This window comes from Urtica dioica, chromosome 3 (genome assembly GCF_054948205.1).
Source record: "Urtica dioica subsp. dioica isolate 48M chromosome 3, U.dioica_male_clone48M_v1_H2, whole genome shotgun sequence".
Lineage (NCBI taxonomy): Eukaryota > Viridiplantae > Streptophyta > Magnoliopsida > Rosales > Urticaceae > Urtica > Urtica dioica.
In genome coordinates this window covers 5,951,285-5,967,371 of record NC_142758.1, presented here as the reverse complement: position 1 = coordinate 5,967,371, position 16,087 = coordinate 5,951,285, and the positions used below count along the sequence as shown (strand labels likewise).

General features: G+C 37.7%; 1 protein-coding gene across 1 annotated transcript; it reads right to left on the bottom strand.

Moving 5' to 3' along the window:
- Nucleotides 1-4,160: 4,160 nt before the first annotated feature.
- LOC149402228 (26S proteasome non-ATPase regulatory subunit 7 homolog A) lies at nucleotides 4,161-7,414 on the bottom strand. The gene is made up of 10 exons (XM_089609697.1): nucleotides 7,104-7,414; nucleotides 6,315-6,407; nucleotides 6,145-6,226; nucleotides 5,961-6,057; nucleotides 5,755-5,830; nucleotides 5,301-5,359; nucleotides 5,000-5,122; nucleotides 4,814-4,871; nucleotides 4,642-4,727; nucleotides 4,161-4,472 (listed from the first exon to the last, which is right to left on the bottom strand). Exons 1-10 carry the CDS (start codon nucleotides 7,288-7,290, stop codon nucleotides 4,389-4,391), a joined length of 945 nt encoding a protein of 314 aa, XP_089465823.1. The 5' UTR covers nucleotides 7,291-7,414; the 3' UTR covers nucleotides 4,161-4,388.
- Between the last annotated feature and the right edge of the window lie 8,673 nt (nucleotides 7,415-16,087).

Below are 16,087 nucleotides of genomic sequence, written 5' to 3'. Positions count from 1 at the left end.
AAGGGGAGTTTCACTAACCCCAAATTCTCAGGTAGCATGCTTAGGTATTAGCGTCGAGGTGAATGATTTTCAGGCGCCATGCGATGAAGAGGGTGATGAGGAAGATAAGGATGGTGATGATGAAGAAGATGATGATGGAGATGATGAGGAAGATTTTGATGCAAGAGGATTCTATTGTGAGGATGATCCGGTTATGAATGATAATGATATTCCCATGTCAGAGCCAGTACCGGTGACGCCTCATAAGAAGTCGAAATTATGGGATGCACATGTTTCAATTCCCGATTTGGAGGAAAATGTAAGTACGCCTTCTTCCACTGGCAGTTCTTCGGACATATGTGTTGGGCAAATTTTTTATAACAAGTTTGATTTGAAAACTAAAGTTGCCATGCTTGCCATGAGAAAGAGCTTTCAGTATAGGGTCTTCGAAACAAGCAAGAGTCGGTGGGTAGTCAAGTGCAAAGCTGGTGATTGTACTTGGAAATTGAGAGGGAATAAACTACCAAACAGTGATATGTTCGAAGTGAGTGTGTATGTTTCTGCACATACTTGTTCGATTGATGCCCTTGCTAGTGGCCAACTTCAAGCTGCACCATGGATTGTAGGACATGTTATCAAGCATAAGTATAGTCTTCAATCGACATCATATACACCAAGGAACATCATAGAAGATGTACGAAAAGAGTATGAGATAAATTTGAGAGTTTCAGAGTTTATGTAAAGGATTTCAGAGTTTTCAGTAAGTTTATGTAAATGATTTCAGAGTTTTCAGTAAGTTTATGTAAAAGATTTCAGGGTTTTCAGTTATCTTTTTTTATGTATTTCAGAGTTTTTAGTTAGTTTATGTAAAGGATTTCAGAGTTTTCAGTTATCTTTTTTTTATGGATTTCAGAGTTTTCAGTTATTTTATGTAATGGATTTCAGAGTTTTCAGTAAGTTTATGTAATGGATTTCAGAGTTTTCAGTTATTTTATGTAATGGATTTCAGAGTTTTCAGTTAGTTTATGTAAATGATTTCAAAGTTTTCAGTAAGTTTATGTAAAGGATTTCAGAGTTTTCAGTAAGTTTATGTAAAGGATTTCAGAGTTTTCAATTATCTTTTTTTATGGATTTCAGAGTTTTCATTTATTTTATGTAATGGATTTCAGAGTTTTCAGTAAGTTTATGTAATGGATTTCAGAGTTTTCAGTTATTTTATGTAATGGATTTCAGAGTTTTCAGTTAGTTTATGTAAAGGATTTCAGAGTTTTCAGTAAGTTTATGTAAAGGATTTCAGAGTTTTCAGTTATCTTTTTTTTATGGATTTCAGAGTTTTCAGTTAGTTTATGTAAAAGATTTCAGAGTTTTCAGTTATCTTTTTTTATGGATTTCAGAGTTTTCAGTTATTTTATGTAATGGATTTCAGAGTTTTCAGTTAGTTTATGTAATGGAGATCAGAGTTTTGTCGGATTAACTTTTTTGTGAACCCCTTCTGTCTTGCTTGTTTCATGCTCACCCATTTGAGCATTCTCGGAATGCTATTTTCGGTCAATTTCTTGCCATACTCTACACCGAGAAACTCTATGGCCTCGTACACCCAAAATTGAACCGCATGAAGAAACCCGTGGACCACATACTTTGCGTCTTGAACCTTCTTCTGCTTCTTACCTCGATTCTCGTATAAGCTACGAAGGTGTTTTGGGTCCGTCGCTAGCAACCCCTCGAGAGTGGCAGCCCACCTAATGTGGCCCCACGGAAACGCCATAAAGTATGGGAGCTCATCAACCATACTCAACAACTCCTCCTAAATACCTTGCCAACTATCCTTCCCTCGTATCACGCCTTCCACAATCAAACAAAGTCCAAGCTTGTAGCAGTCTTCTTTGTTCGTGCATTTCAGAAAAGCTGCCTCTAACTCAGCAACAGACGGTGGCTTGTGAAGTTTTCTTTTGTCGTTGTCATCAAGGTGTTCGGGGTCAGGAAAATACGTCTTCAACAGACGGTTGCTTGAAAGGTGCTTCTTGAATTCTTCCGTTGACGGAAGCACACTAAACTTTAGTCCGGTCATCAAAGCAAACTCGTTTCTTCCGAAACGGATAGGATTCTTACCGATACCAAAGTAAATTGCATCCGGACATCTTTGCTGGATGCGTCGTTGGAGAAGTTGGTCTATAATCACACCATTAAAGTTGAACCCCGTAACGGAAGGGGAATCGATCCAACTAAATTGTGTGTCATTCAACCTAGCCTGTAATCCGAATGCTATAAATCGTGTGCTTGTTTTCTTCAAGTACCCGCTGCCTCTGAAACTTATTTGACCACTGTACTCCTTACAGATGGGAACTAACAATTCATATTTCGATGCCTACAAAAAAATGATAAGTTGTCATAAAACAGTGAGAAAAGTTCGAAATAAAGAATCAATCACTCAAAACTTACTGAAAACTCTGAAATCCTTTACATAAACTAACTGAAAACTATGAAATCCATTACAAAAAATAACTTAAAACTAACTGAAATCCATTACAAAAAATAACTGAAAACTCTGAAATCCATAAAAAAATATAACTGAAAACTCTGAAATCATTTACAAAAAATAACTGAAAACTCTGAAATCCTTTACATAAACTTACTGAAAACTCTGAAATCCTTTACATAATAAACTAACTGAAAACTCTGAAATCCATTACAAAAAGTAACTGAAAACTCTGAAATCCATTACAAAAAATAACTGAAAACTCTGAAATCCATAAAAAAATATAACTGAAAACTCTGAAATCCTTTACATAAACTTACTGAAAACTCTGAAATCCTTTACATAAACTAACTGAAAACTCTGAAATCCATTACGTTAAATAACTGAAAACTCTGAAATCAATTACATAAAATAACTGAAAACTCTGAAAATCCATTACAAAGAATAACTGAAACGTCTGAAATGAAACACATAAACTAACTGAAAACTCTGAAATCGTTTACAAAAAATAAATCCATTACATAAACAAAGCAAACTTAAATCTTCGAAATCCCTTCAAACCGCTATGAACTTCATAGCCAAAAAATCCGAAATGTGTAATCAAAACTACATCCCAAACTTTCACACCAAAAATACCCAATATTTCATATCAAAACAATCTTAATCACCAAAAATTCATCGAAAACTTCAAACCCTCAGACCCAAAATCTTCGAAACATATTCTAAACAACCCTAACAAGTCATAATCGAAGATTTTGAAATAATGTCATCTAAATAATTATGAAACCATTAACAAACCCTAAAACAATGGGACCCAAAACAAACTCACCATTTTCGTTTGGTCCGCGACTCGGCTGGACTGGCGAGGAGGGCTCGGTTGGTTCGCGAGGATGGCTCGGTTGGTTCGCGACTCGGCTGGACTGGCGAGGAAGGAGCGAAATGGCGAGTAGGGCTGGACTGGCGAGGAGGGCTCTGTTGGTTCGCGAGGATGCTGGACTGGCGACGAAGGACCGAAATGACGAGTAGGGATGGACCGAAATGAGGATGACCGACGGGGATAAGTGAAGAGAGTAGGGCTGGACTTTGGCCTGAGCGGGGTTTTTTTTTATGTTTTTTAATTGAAAAGGGAAAGGAAAGGGAGGCACGCGTGATTTGGGAAGGGAATGGGAGTGGAGACAAATAAAGGATTGATTTTGAAAAGAATTTTAACTTAAAGGTAATTTGGACAATTCACATGGTCAAATGCTTGGTTTCTCTAATCCATCCCTCCTCTTTTCTCTCATACCAAACAAGGCCTAAAGGACCCAAAATATGGTTTGGTTTTCAAAGCACATGCTACACTAAGCTTGGTTTATCAAGTTTCCCTTTTAAATCTTGATTGAGAGAACATTTATACGTAGCACATTTAGACGTTCTAACACCAAAGTTACCCCTAAATAGTAATTCTAAACTAGTCTAGATCAAGTCGATTTCAGATTTTTGCTCCAATCAAAACTCACATCCCGCTAGAGCTCTGTAGTCGTTCTGATCTGAACATGCTAATTGAGTTGCATTTTTTTTTTTACCCTTTAAAATTTCATTTAATTTTTAAAAGAGAAGCTGTTCATAGAATATTTTAAAAATCTGAGGTAACGGGGGATTACAATCTTCAAATGGGATATTCGTAAAATTTCCCCAATATTTTTCAATCCATTCAAGAAAGTAGTTCTGCTTAATTTTCCAAGTTTTAAATAAAGGGAGTACAGAGCTCAAATTAAATAGTAATAATGCTCTAGAAATTAGTTGAACAAAATCTGAATTGTTGAATGAAAGGACATGCAACAGATAATTGAAAAAAAGAAACCAGGTATATTTGATGATTTAAAAAACACAACACTACTTCCTCTTATCTCAGGGATAAAATGACAAACATCGAGTTCGATAACCGAGTACATCAAATCCGAGCAATTTCGCTTCCTGCAGCTGGTACGCTAACGGGTTTCAAGTCCTCCGCTTTCTCGTGCTCTTTGTTAAGCATCTGAAATGTTTAAAGCAAATTGTCATTGGCACGATAATGAGGCACAAGTACAACCGATAGCTTAAAAACATCAAATTGACCAACTAATGAAGAGGTTCTTAAAGACCACAAGACCAAGACAACCAATTCACAAAGCAAATTGCAGACACTTATCAGAAAAGAAAATGACCTTGTTGTTGATCAAGTTGTGTAGTGCAATGACACTTCGGATCAGAGAAGACAGATAGATGACCAACATCATATCATTTGTTTTCACTGTAACAAAGTATAGAAAGTGAAACAGGTCAGATACTTCAAATAAAACCCAGAACTCGGTTGGATAATGATTTTGCTTCACTGACCCGCGAAAGCTTTAATCAGCTCTGAAATGTTGAGATTTGGTAGTAAATTGAATACATTCTGCAAGTATTCAATTATAAACAAAGAATAAGGGTAAGATTTCATATACTAGAAACAAATAATAAAACACAATGAAGAACGGTAAAAGCAAAATATAGCAAATTCAAGTATGATGGATGGAACAAAACCTGTAGATGATATAGGATTTCATGGTTTAATGGGAGTTTCTGCTCAATGACAAGGTCGAGATAGCTCCGGATCTCCCACAGTCGTGAATCCAAACCTTTCAAGGCTGTAAGTTTCCCAGTCACCTGCACAAGAAAAAAGAAAGGAAAAAAAAACGTTCAGGAAGTCTTAAAAGTAATCTCTCAATCAAATTAGGAATGCTATAATAGTTAGAGATTTGCGGTTTTCTTGGGAGTTACAACCAAACAGTAAGAGTAGAACCCAATGTGAAAATATGTCATTCAAGGGAGACAAAGAGCAAACCTCTGTTGCAAGTGTGCTAACAGTTGTGTCCTTCACATCTCTAAGCAAGTGTTCCACTCCTGTTGAGGTTTAGAAAGTTAAAGTGTGAAATCCACAAGAAAGAAAAGAAAAAAAAAAAAAAAAAAAAAAAAAAAAAAAAAAAAGTCGACATAATTGGAATATATTTAACAGAACAAGCAAAAAAGCAACTAATAACCCCATTGTTAATCGATTAGAGGATACCACAGAACTAATTTGAGGAAAAACATATGGCTATATATTGGAGGGACCCTCTATGTTCTTGGAATGAATTCAAAGACTTCTCTTTGTCTGATTAATATAGTCGAGGACTGGTCTAGTCCCAACTAGTTATGTAATTTATGTTTCCCTTCTCGTCCAAAACTCTTTTATTTAATATAATTTAGTTTCTTCTTAATTAATATTGGAGACTCAATTTTGCATCTCATGGGATTACCGATTTCCTCGACTTCATGGGCGGCAATTTCTGAAGGTACATGGACAAACACCTTCTGGCTTTTCTCGGTAGCATTCTGTAGAGTTGAAACCATAGTAAAATGTTAGCTTACATGATTATTGGTTACTAACAATGTTCATACTACAGAAAACAATGAAGTTATAGTTGTGAGCAATTAAACGGGTTATTTGTATTAAATCTAATACCTCTTTGACCTCTTCAACAGCACAGTATGCTTTTGTGGGTATTCCCAACTCCTTAGGCTGGACATCGATTATGACCAGAACCGGATTCGGAACATAGCTGTAGATTTAACCACAGAGATGGGAATTAGTAACACCCATGGAAAGATCATAGTGCATGAAGCGTAGTAAAATGGAAACTTCTTACTCGTGGAATAAACCATGAATATCGAGATCATTTTCCCTCAGTTTTGGACCAGTGCTATACCACCCAACAACGTGTTCCTTGGCTGCCGATAAAAAGAGAAGTAAATCCATGAACCGCAGAAACTCAGAAAAAAAACACTGTCCACACCAAGTCAAGTTATGAAGCCGTACCATTGATCCTCTTGAACATTGAGAACATTGCCTCGTGGTAGTTGTGATCAAGAAACCATATGCTGGGGTCCGTTTCTTCTTCTTCAAATGGAACTGTTAGATCCGAAAATTAGTTCAAACAAAAGGACACTTAATGTGAACCATACTCTGCATATACTTATAAATGAATGTATGGATGTAATGTAAGAAGTCTGGAATCAATGTAAACACAGAGTTAATCAACTCCAAGATAGATATTTGGGAACATTAATTGCTGTAGAACAATGGGTAGAAAACCGTCAACAAAAAAAAAAAAAAAAAAACCTAGTTTTTTACACCAGAATCCTAACAGTCCAAGAAGTGGGGGTTTTCTGATAGAACCCAACTTAACACCTAAACAATACATAACTAGGTTCAAATGACAGTGATGTAAAACTATTCTACTAATTTAAAGCCTGGAATATTGAAACAAGCATTTTAAGGGTCAGCATTGGATGTCTACGAAGCAAATTCAAATCGGCAAAATAACAATCTCAGAACAAAATTAATTGGCAACCACAAGGACGTGTTTGCCTATGAAATTCGCTCCCGTCCTTTTCGGTACCAAAATATAACAAAGTCCTAGAAAATGGACTTCCGATAGGAAACAGAGAATGGGTAAAATCCATTTTCGCATCATAATCAGAGAATAGTCTTCTGAGCTGAATATCTTAGGAAGATATAAATCGCCGGAAGTACCAAGTCGAAACCCTAAAAAGTTTTCAAGCGATATTCAAAGAAGAAGAAGAATAAACGGATCGAGCGACGAACCGGCATAACTATTGGTGACATCGACAGTTCCTTTGAAAGAGCTTCCGAGCAAAACGCCGAGGACTCGCTTGCGAGAGTCTTTAGCGACGCGATTGTAGTTGTCGACGATGCTGAGAAGAACCAGAGGATGTACTATCACCTTCTCTATCGGCCTCGCCGATATCTGCTGTGTCTTAATCACATCCATTCTCAAAATCGTCTTCTCTCTTTCGCTCCCAGATTTGATTTCGACGACGGACTGGTGTAGAGAAGTATAGAAGTGCTGAACAAGAAAGCTGCTCCTTTTTCTCCCCTAAATGTATTATATATAAATTTACATAATATGAAGAATAAAATATTGCAAAATGTCACTGATTTTACTTCAGGTAAAGTTTTATGTTTAGGTCGGAAAAATTTTACGGAAACTTTTTTTTTTCTTTATGAAAGGAACATTTTAGGGAAACTTGATAATACATTGTTGGGACATAAAACTAAATACCTATCAAACATAGAGGAAATGGCGGCATAAGTGCCCAAAATTTTCGGGTTTTTACACTTATGTACCCAAACTTTTTTTTTCGCGGCATAAGTATCCAATGTCGCTTCTCCGTCACGCTTTTAGTGTTTTGGACGTTAAATGTTGTTTTGGACGTTAAATATAAACGGCGAGCCACGTGTCTTCATCCTACAATGTCTGAGTTAATATATGAGAGTAAATTATAACAAATTGAAAAATAAAAAAAATCAGCTCTCTTTCTTGCGGTGGCGTTGCTGTGATAGGTCGGCTGCGGAGGAGGCGGGGTTTTGTAAGATGGTTCTGGAGAGTACTGCATTGGTGGCGGAGGCGGGCTGTGATTGGTCGGCTCAGGAGAGTATTGCTTAGGTGGTGGGCTGTGATAGGTCGGTTCGGGAGAGTAGTGGTTACGTGGTGGGCTTCTATGATTGTAGCTTGGTGAGGAAGCCGAACTCTTGGGCGGCGGTGGACTTCTGCGGTTGTAATGCGGCGAAGAAGCGGAACTTCTCGGCGGCGGCGGAGCAAGATGAGTCGACAGAGACACCTTCTTAGTCGGCGGCGGAGGAGATCTCCACCGATTCGACGGAGACCACTTCGACGTCGGCGGAGACGGAGACGGAGACTCTCCGCCGCCGCAGCCGAGCTTCGAGCAGTCGACAGGACGAGAATCCTCCAAAGAGCACTCTCGATCGGACCTCCGATCCTTCCTCCCGGCGACGCAGTTCATCTTCCCCTTCTCCAAGCACGACGGCGCTTCGCCGGTGAAGTAGTTGAACGAGTAAGTGAAGTTCAGAAGCGAAGGGATAAAGCAGATTGCGCTCGGAACCTTCCCGGTGAGCTTGTTGTGAGCGACGTTGAGCTGCTCAACGCTCTTCATGTTTCCGATCTCTTCCGGAAGGTTCCCCTGGAGGCCGTTGAAGCTGACGTCGAATACGGTGGCGAGTTTCAGTTTCCCGATCTCGGCGGGAATGCACGCCGTGAGGTTGTCGTTCATCAGGATGATCTCGTTCAGAGCTGATTTTTTTTATTTTTCAATTTGTTATAATTTACTCTCATATATTAACTCAGACATTGTAGGATGAAGACACGTGGTTCTCCGTTTACATTTAACGTCCAAAACAACATTTAACGTCCAAAACACTAAAAGCGTGACGGAGAAGCGACATTGGATACTTATGCCGCGAGAAAAAAAGTTTGGGTACATAAGTGTAAAAACCCGAAAACTTTGGGCACTTATGCCGCCATTTCCTCATCAAACATATTAGGAAAATTAAAGTTTTTGGTCTATGAAACATCTAAAATACTCTTTAATAACGATTTCCTTTCATTCCATTTCTTTGTCCAAAACCACTCTCCACGCTAAACACATCCACGCAAATTTATCCCGACACCAAACACAAAACCCACGATGCCGTCGCCCTCGTTCTCCACGCGCAGCCCACAAAAACTATTTAATATTTTCGTACTCTTTATTTCGAAAATTATTTAATATTTCATAATTTTCTTTGTTAAATTGAAATTCACCATGTTTTTCATTTTATTTCAGAAATTATTGTCTAATTCAGAATTTTCCTTAATTCGGATTTCAGTAGTTAAATTGTTCTCCATATTTCAGATTTTGTGACTTGTTTCATAATTCATGAGTGAATTTGTGCCTTAATTCGGAAATTTGGACTTTTGGAATTTAACTCATCCAATTGTTTTCTAATGCAGCCGTACGAGTTGATGGTTCTGTAGTCGGCGGATTACGACGGTCAAGTGCGTACAGTGACACATTCATTTATTCGAAGTGAAGGAAAAGTGAAAAAATCACAAGATTTTAATGAGAGTGAGTGGAACTTAATTTGCGAGCTTAATTAAGCTACATATGTACAATTTCACATGTCTTGTTGATGAGCTTTTGCAGCAACAAATTAAGCATCGTAGTAGGGATGCAATATATTTCGGTGTAGGGGAAAACCTATCCGGTCTGAAAGAGAAGAGTTCGGGTTGGTAACGAGGTTAAGGTCTGGCCCGCTTCCACTAATAGTTGGATTCAAGGGGCATCACTAGCAGAGTTTGAGATAGCTCTCGAGAATAGCACGGATATTGACGACACCTTCAAGATTCGGCTGTGTCTACTTGTAGAATGCGCTCTAAGCGGCAAGGATTTGGGGCAACACATTTAGATGGAGTTATTGAGCCTTGCCGATGACACCGCCTACTTTATGAGCTTTCCTTTGGGATGCTAGAGATTCAAGGCAACTTCGTAGCTTACATGAGAAGAAGAATGATTGGTCGTCGGGGAAGAAGAAACATGCAAAGTACACAACACATGGATTTTTCCCTTCATAAGAAATAGATCTAAGAGTGGTTATTCTCGCTATCTACAACTACAAATGCAAGTGAAAACAATTGGTCGTTTGCATCCAATGCAATTATACCAAAAAATCTCTGTTGCACTTCATCTTCAAAAAGTATCGTCGATGCAAAGAATAAGTCTACATGTGTGAGCCCACGTAAAATAGCTCTAAGGTAACATAAACAATATTGAAATCGATCATCAACATCAAGAACAACATTAGTAACCGAACCTGAATTTTTCTGTTCCAATGAGTAGAAGTAAGTAGGTAACATATTATATGACTCATCGAGTGTTCCCCTTACGTAACCAACAACCCTTCTTGCATCTCCAAGCTTTCTCTTAAGTCAATTCGATCCCATAGTCGTTCATGAAATCTTTTTGTATGTTCTATGCCAAATAGGAAGTCTCGTATAAAGACTAAACTTGTGCTTGATAACGTGGCAACACAATCCAAGGTGCAGCTTGTTGTTGACCACTTTCAATGACATCGAGAACAATTGTGTTCAGTAATGTACACAGGTACTTGAAACATATCACTATTTTCCAAGTCTTTCTACTTAGTTTATAAGTATGCTCACCAGCCTTACTTTTGATGAAGCAACGACTCTTGGTTGTTTCCCACAAGTTATAGTGGAATTTTTTTTTCTCATTGCAACGACTCTTAAAGTATCTGAGCAGCGCAACATTGAGAAGAAATGATGATGATAATGACGACCCTGATGTTTTATTATGCATTGGTCTCGAAAACGCGGATCAAAGAAACACATAATCGGCGTTCAAGAGTGGATGAGAGAGAAAAACGTGGTTCAAAATAAGAAAATGAGAGAGAGAGAGAGAGAGATAAATAAATTAATAGAGGGCTTTAGTTACCCAACTCGTAAACTTTATTTTTAGATTGGGGAGAAGACTACCTTTCGCCGGTGATCGGAAAATGTACCAATGGTGGACTCCGGCGAAATTCTATAGCAGTAAACATGACCTTTCATCTAACACATTGGATCTATTTTTGAAGCTCTCGTCGCTACAAATCTGTATGATTTGGAATCACTCAATTTCGAGTTCATATGAGGAAGATACAGATTTTTGTAGTTTTGATGAGGAAAAAAAAACAAAAAATTATGAGAGAGAGAGCGAGAGTGACGAACTGTAGCAAAGAAAAACGGAAAAATAAATGCGAGAGAGAGTGTGAGTTAGTGAGTGAGTCATTCAATGTTAAAAAAAATTACTGCTTTAAATGAAGGAGCATTATGGCTTTAAAAAAAGTACTAAGTTATTGAAATGACTTACTCAAGTGTCACCTCATCTGTTTTGTTATTTTTTAATAAGTTTCGAAACATTAGCTATATGCAGAACGTGATGTTTGAAATGACTTAGTAAGTTACAAATTTCATTTTTTTCATGTCTCACACTCACGTGGTATCAAGCGCGTGAAGGCTTTCTTCAGCGTTTATCCAGCGTGTTGGACAAATGTGGAAGGCTGGGCCTAACGGAAAGCTCCAGCCCAAACGCTGGTAACGTGAAGAGAAGAAAAGCTCCAGCCGTGGCCCATGCTGCAATCGGAGGTCAAAGGCGGGTCAACCCGCCTCCCTGTGGGCTGGACATGGGGATTTTCTGGGCTGGGCTCAGATTATTATTTGGGCCTAGGCACACAATAAAAAAATTTAGGAATTGATATTATTTCCTAATGGGCCAATTGGATTAGGCCTTATTTCTCTTATAAAACTTATGGAATAATATTTTTGGGCTTTAAAATTATAAAGGACATTTACATGTGCAGTATATTTTTAAAAATTATTTTTAATTTATTTCTCAAAAGCTCAACAATATTATATTTGTTTAATAGGTCAATTCGATTGGGTCTATTTAATAAGGATCAATTAGATTGAATCATATGCTTATGACAATTGGATTGGACAAATTTAAATTTATTTTTCTCCCTAGAAAATATCATATAACCAATATTCATAACTTGTTTGTATGAATGACTATTTATTTGCTCCTTAAGGTTTATTATGTAAACTTAGAAAATGGTTTCTAATGTTTATTGCTTTATCGAAAGTACTCCATTTAAATTATCTAATAATTGATTAGTATAGATTTTAATGAATGACTAGAACGGACCAATAAACTTTGTCAACAAGCTGATAAAAGGCTAAACGGCCAGCTAGTCTCCATTAAATAAGGAAATAAAATATTGTCCTTACTATTTTTAAATATCTAGATTCTTTAAATATAGGAGAAACAAATAAGGAAATTAATATCCTAAATTATGATGTGATAGATGAGAGAAAAAAATAAGATATGTAGTTAAGATCCAATGGTTCATGTTTAACTACAATATAGGAAAGAATACAGGTGAATTAAATATCTCTATGATCTTCCTAGAATATCTCATTTCTACCACTATAAATAGGAGTCTAAGAGAAAGCAAAAATGACACAATTGCTTAAGCAAGAATTTTGACCAACTCACCTAGGTGTTGGATGAAAATTCTCTCTCTCCCTCTCCCTTGGAATTCTGTGATTCCATTCCCATAAACACGGTACGATCTGAAGTCATAAATCAGAGTCGTAGTGAGATTTAGAGTGTGCCTACTCTTTCTTCTTATTCATCTCGGAGATTACGTTTCGGAATACTACAATGTCATCTTCTGAGTGCCATACGATGAGAGTACGAAAGCCATTCCCGGAAATCTGATCGTGGAAGATAAAGCTTGAAGAAGGAGTTGGAGGAACTCGGAACGAAAGCTTGAAGAACGCATTGAAGATTATGTAGCTAAGGAGAAACCCGTAAGTTTTTCCTAATGACTCTTCTATTTTAAATCGGTTGCTTGATATTGCTCTCATGCTTATATTAATTCAAGTAAATCTTGATCTTGTTACATATAATCAATATTAATTAGCTCTTGTTAGTGTAATTAATTTTCCGCATGGTTATATGGGTGCATAATCACCAACAGGGACCCCCTTAAAAAATACTTGCGCACATATAAGGGTAAAAAAAATGCTACGACAAGAAGATTAAGTATAAAAATCCACCACAATTTTACGCGTGACTCCCATTTATTCCGCTTTGTAATCAAGCCACTTAGCTGATCGTTTCCTGTATTGTTATTTTGATCAAGCATAAAATCATTCTTTATTCTATTTCCTTTCATTTATATATTATATAACTTATATCGCATATTAAACATGTTTATTCGAGAACACAAGATCGAGCCTTATTTATAAGAAATTGAGTCACATTAAACAAATCTGAATCAACATCTCAATCTGAAATCGTGATTGTGTATATAAAATGCTTTTCATTATCCACGAGCGCTTGAAGTTCTTGTGAGAGTCATATTATGTAGAGCTTTCGTTACCATATCTATGTTGAAACCAACCTCCATGTTGAACGCGTTTTTGCAACTTTGGTAGACCTACAAGATCTTCTAGAAAGACTTTGAAGAGATTCTATTCCCTTGGAATAGCAGTTGCAAGTGGTCGTAGCCTAGTTACCTTGGTAACGTCCATTATGCAGCATCTTTTGTTTCTTGTCTCATTCATCGATTCTTAGAGTCTATCCAACAAAGATCTGGTTAGGGTGATGTCCTATATTGCCCCTATTTACCTAGTACAGGGTAACAACACTTGATGGTATAGAAACTATATTGCACAAGCTTGATCAACCAATACTTTTGAAGGGAAAATTAGCGAGCTTATCAACTCGATCACACGTAACTTCCACTGCCTGGCCTTCACAAAGTTCCACTCGGATGCACCTTCATCTTCCATGGGGATAATTTCCTCGACAAAGATTGGTGAATTTCATCACCAAACACCAACATCTTGGCTTTCCAATATTGGCACCACAATCAAACTTAGAGAAACAAAAGTTGGGCTACCTCTATCAACTATACACATAGTGGTGCTGAAGTGATTGCTTATTGGTTAGTTCTAAGAAAAACACTTAGTGTATCATTCTACACAAAGACATCTCTTCTAGAGGAGTCTTATACCCAATCTTTGAGATCCCCTTCACATCAGGCTGATTTCCGAAGTGCACTAGCATGACTTTGCCTATTCATCTCATCATCTACCTCACCAGGTGAAGAAGTGAGTGAGCATTCAAACATCAAAACTTCTGACTAGCATATCCGAGATCTTAAACATTACGCCAACGATTTTATCCTTCTTCACCACTCTAAAAAAAATGTGGTGACACTAAGGCAATTTAAAAAGCAAAATTTCATCACTCCATTCACACAAGACACATGTAAGCCTTTTATGCCAATAGAGTTCATGACTCTAGCAAGGCTAACATCGTATATACCATAGGAAATAGTTATTCCTATCAAAGAGAACATACCTTCACATGTATATGAAGTTTTAAAGTGCCATACACAGTGACACTGCAAACATGCAGGTACACATGACACTCATAACTATATATCTCTATAAATCCCAAGAAAATAAGCTAGTCCACTCCAGAGATATGTAGTAGAATGGGTGATCTTACTCTTTCTAAACTCATAGAGTGATTGCTCACGTAGATCCACTGAGGCTCCTTCCTGGGACTCTCGCAGAGGTCTTCCTATTTCTTATGATCCACGTCTACCATATCTCTGTTCCCAACTAACATCTAACATTTCCGACTTATAACGGAACCAGGGTACCTGACACTTTCTATACATACGCTTTTTGTACTCCGTTGCTAGTATTGGAGACCGCTGAATGATGTGCATCTTCGTAAAAGCTGGGGTGTTAAAAATATGCACGCATGCTTGGGGTACCCAACTCATCAAAAAGCTCAACATCTTGTTTCAGTATAAATTTTCCATTGATTAGGGCAAAGGTCAATTAAAGGCATAACAACCACTAAGGTAGCTCAAAGAACTTAACACTGCTTCCTCGCGGTGCCCCTTTCCAAGGGACTTGAGCCCGGTCCGCCGTTGAGGACGCTTCTTCAGACTACAATTCAAACACCGAAGGCGATCGATTCTCAACCTGGGTTGTTCCCGGTTCGCTCGCCGTTACTAAGGGAATCCTTGTAAGTTTCTTTTCCTCCGATTATTGATATGATTAAATTCAGCGGGTAGCCCCACCTGACCTGGGGTCGCGTTGTAAGCTTCGCTCTTCACAAAGCGAGGCGTCGGGTTTACTAGTGACAGATTCATATAGGGAAGCTATATTGGAATTCAGAAAGGGTTCGATACTCAAGATGTTTAAGGAACCTATACCGGACCACATATCTCAAAGTCTACAGAAACGACTCAACCTAGACTCTGATACAAAAAATTATGTCACTACCCGCGAACCGCGAGTGGTAACTCAGAAGATAAGGTAATTTGAGTCAAATAGCTACGAAATATATAAATATAGAACCTACAAATGGGGGGGGGGGGTTCTTTTTTCTTTCACAAACATGTTTGAATCGAGGTTAATAAGTATAGGTATACTTACTAAATCAAAACACAATATTCCTCGTTTTGAAAACACTCTCATTTTGCCACAGGTCGAACGACACGTGTCCGGACTAACTTTTTATCGTCTTTACTGGCTAGAGCTTTTCCTTAATCTACATTACCAAGGGTCATAATCTATTAATAAAAAAGACTCAGGATGTGAAAATCTATATTGCATTGAAAGCATCTAAATGTCGTGTGACATGCAAATAACACATAAGGAATACGAGATTAACTATCGCATGAAAACTAATTCATATATGTGAAATAAATAAATAACTCAAATATCAAAACGATACGCATATAGTTTGTGTATGATGCACACCTAATAAGAACTTGTCGCCTTGACTCAAGACCATGCATTAACGCTAAACTATTAACGATCTTAGATCGTGCATTATTTTAATCGCCAAGCAATCCCAAATCGTGCATGAACTCAACACCCTGAATGACCTTCATGACGAAATAGAAGCCAACCTTAAGACACGAGCAGTTATTCTTTCGACGACTTAAAGTTTTATTCTGGGATCCACTGATGGTTACGACATTTATATAATACTAGCACCTGACTAGGGTTGATCTTGCCACCCGATGGCCCCACTCTCAACAATTCGTTCCAAAGAACCCGCGGTACCATCAAATATCTCCTTACTTGTTTTTTGGTGTTAACTAGTATCCTAGAATACCGTGTTGGAATTGAT

Bases quoted from the DNA above. Each gene is read 5' to 3' on its own strand.
- LOC149402228 (XM_089609697.1), bottom strand. From the start codon at position 7,290: ATGGATGTGATTAAGACACAGCAGATATCGGCGAGGCCGATAGAGAAG. The intron at 5,360-5,754 runs GTAATCCCATGA...AAACCTCAACAG, and splicing joins CCATGAAGTCGAGGAAATCG to GAGTGGAACACTTGCTTAGA. The intron at 5,123-5,300 runs GTTTGCTCTTTG...TTTCTTGTGCAG, and splicing joins TTAGCACACTTGCAACAGAG to GTGACTGGGAAACTTACAGC.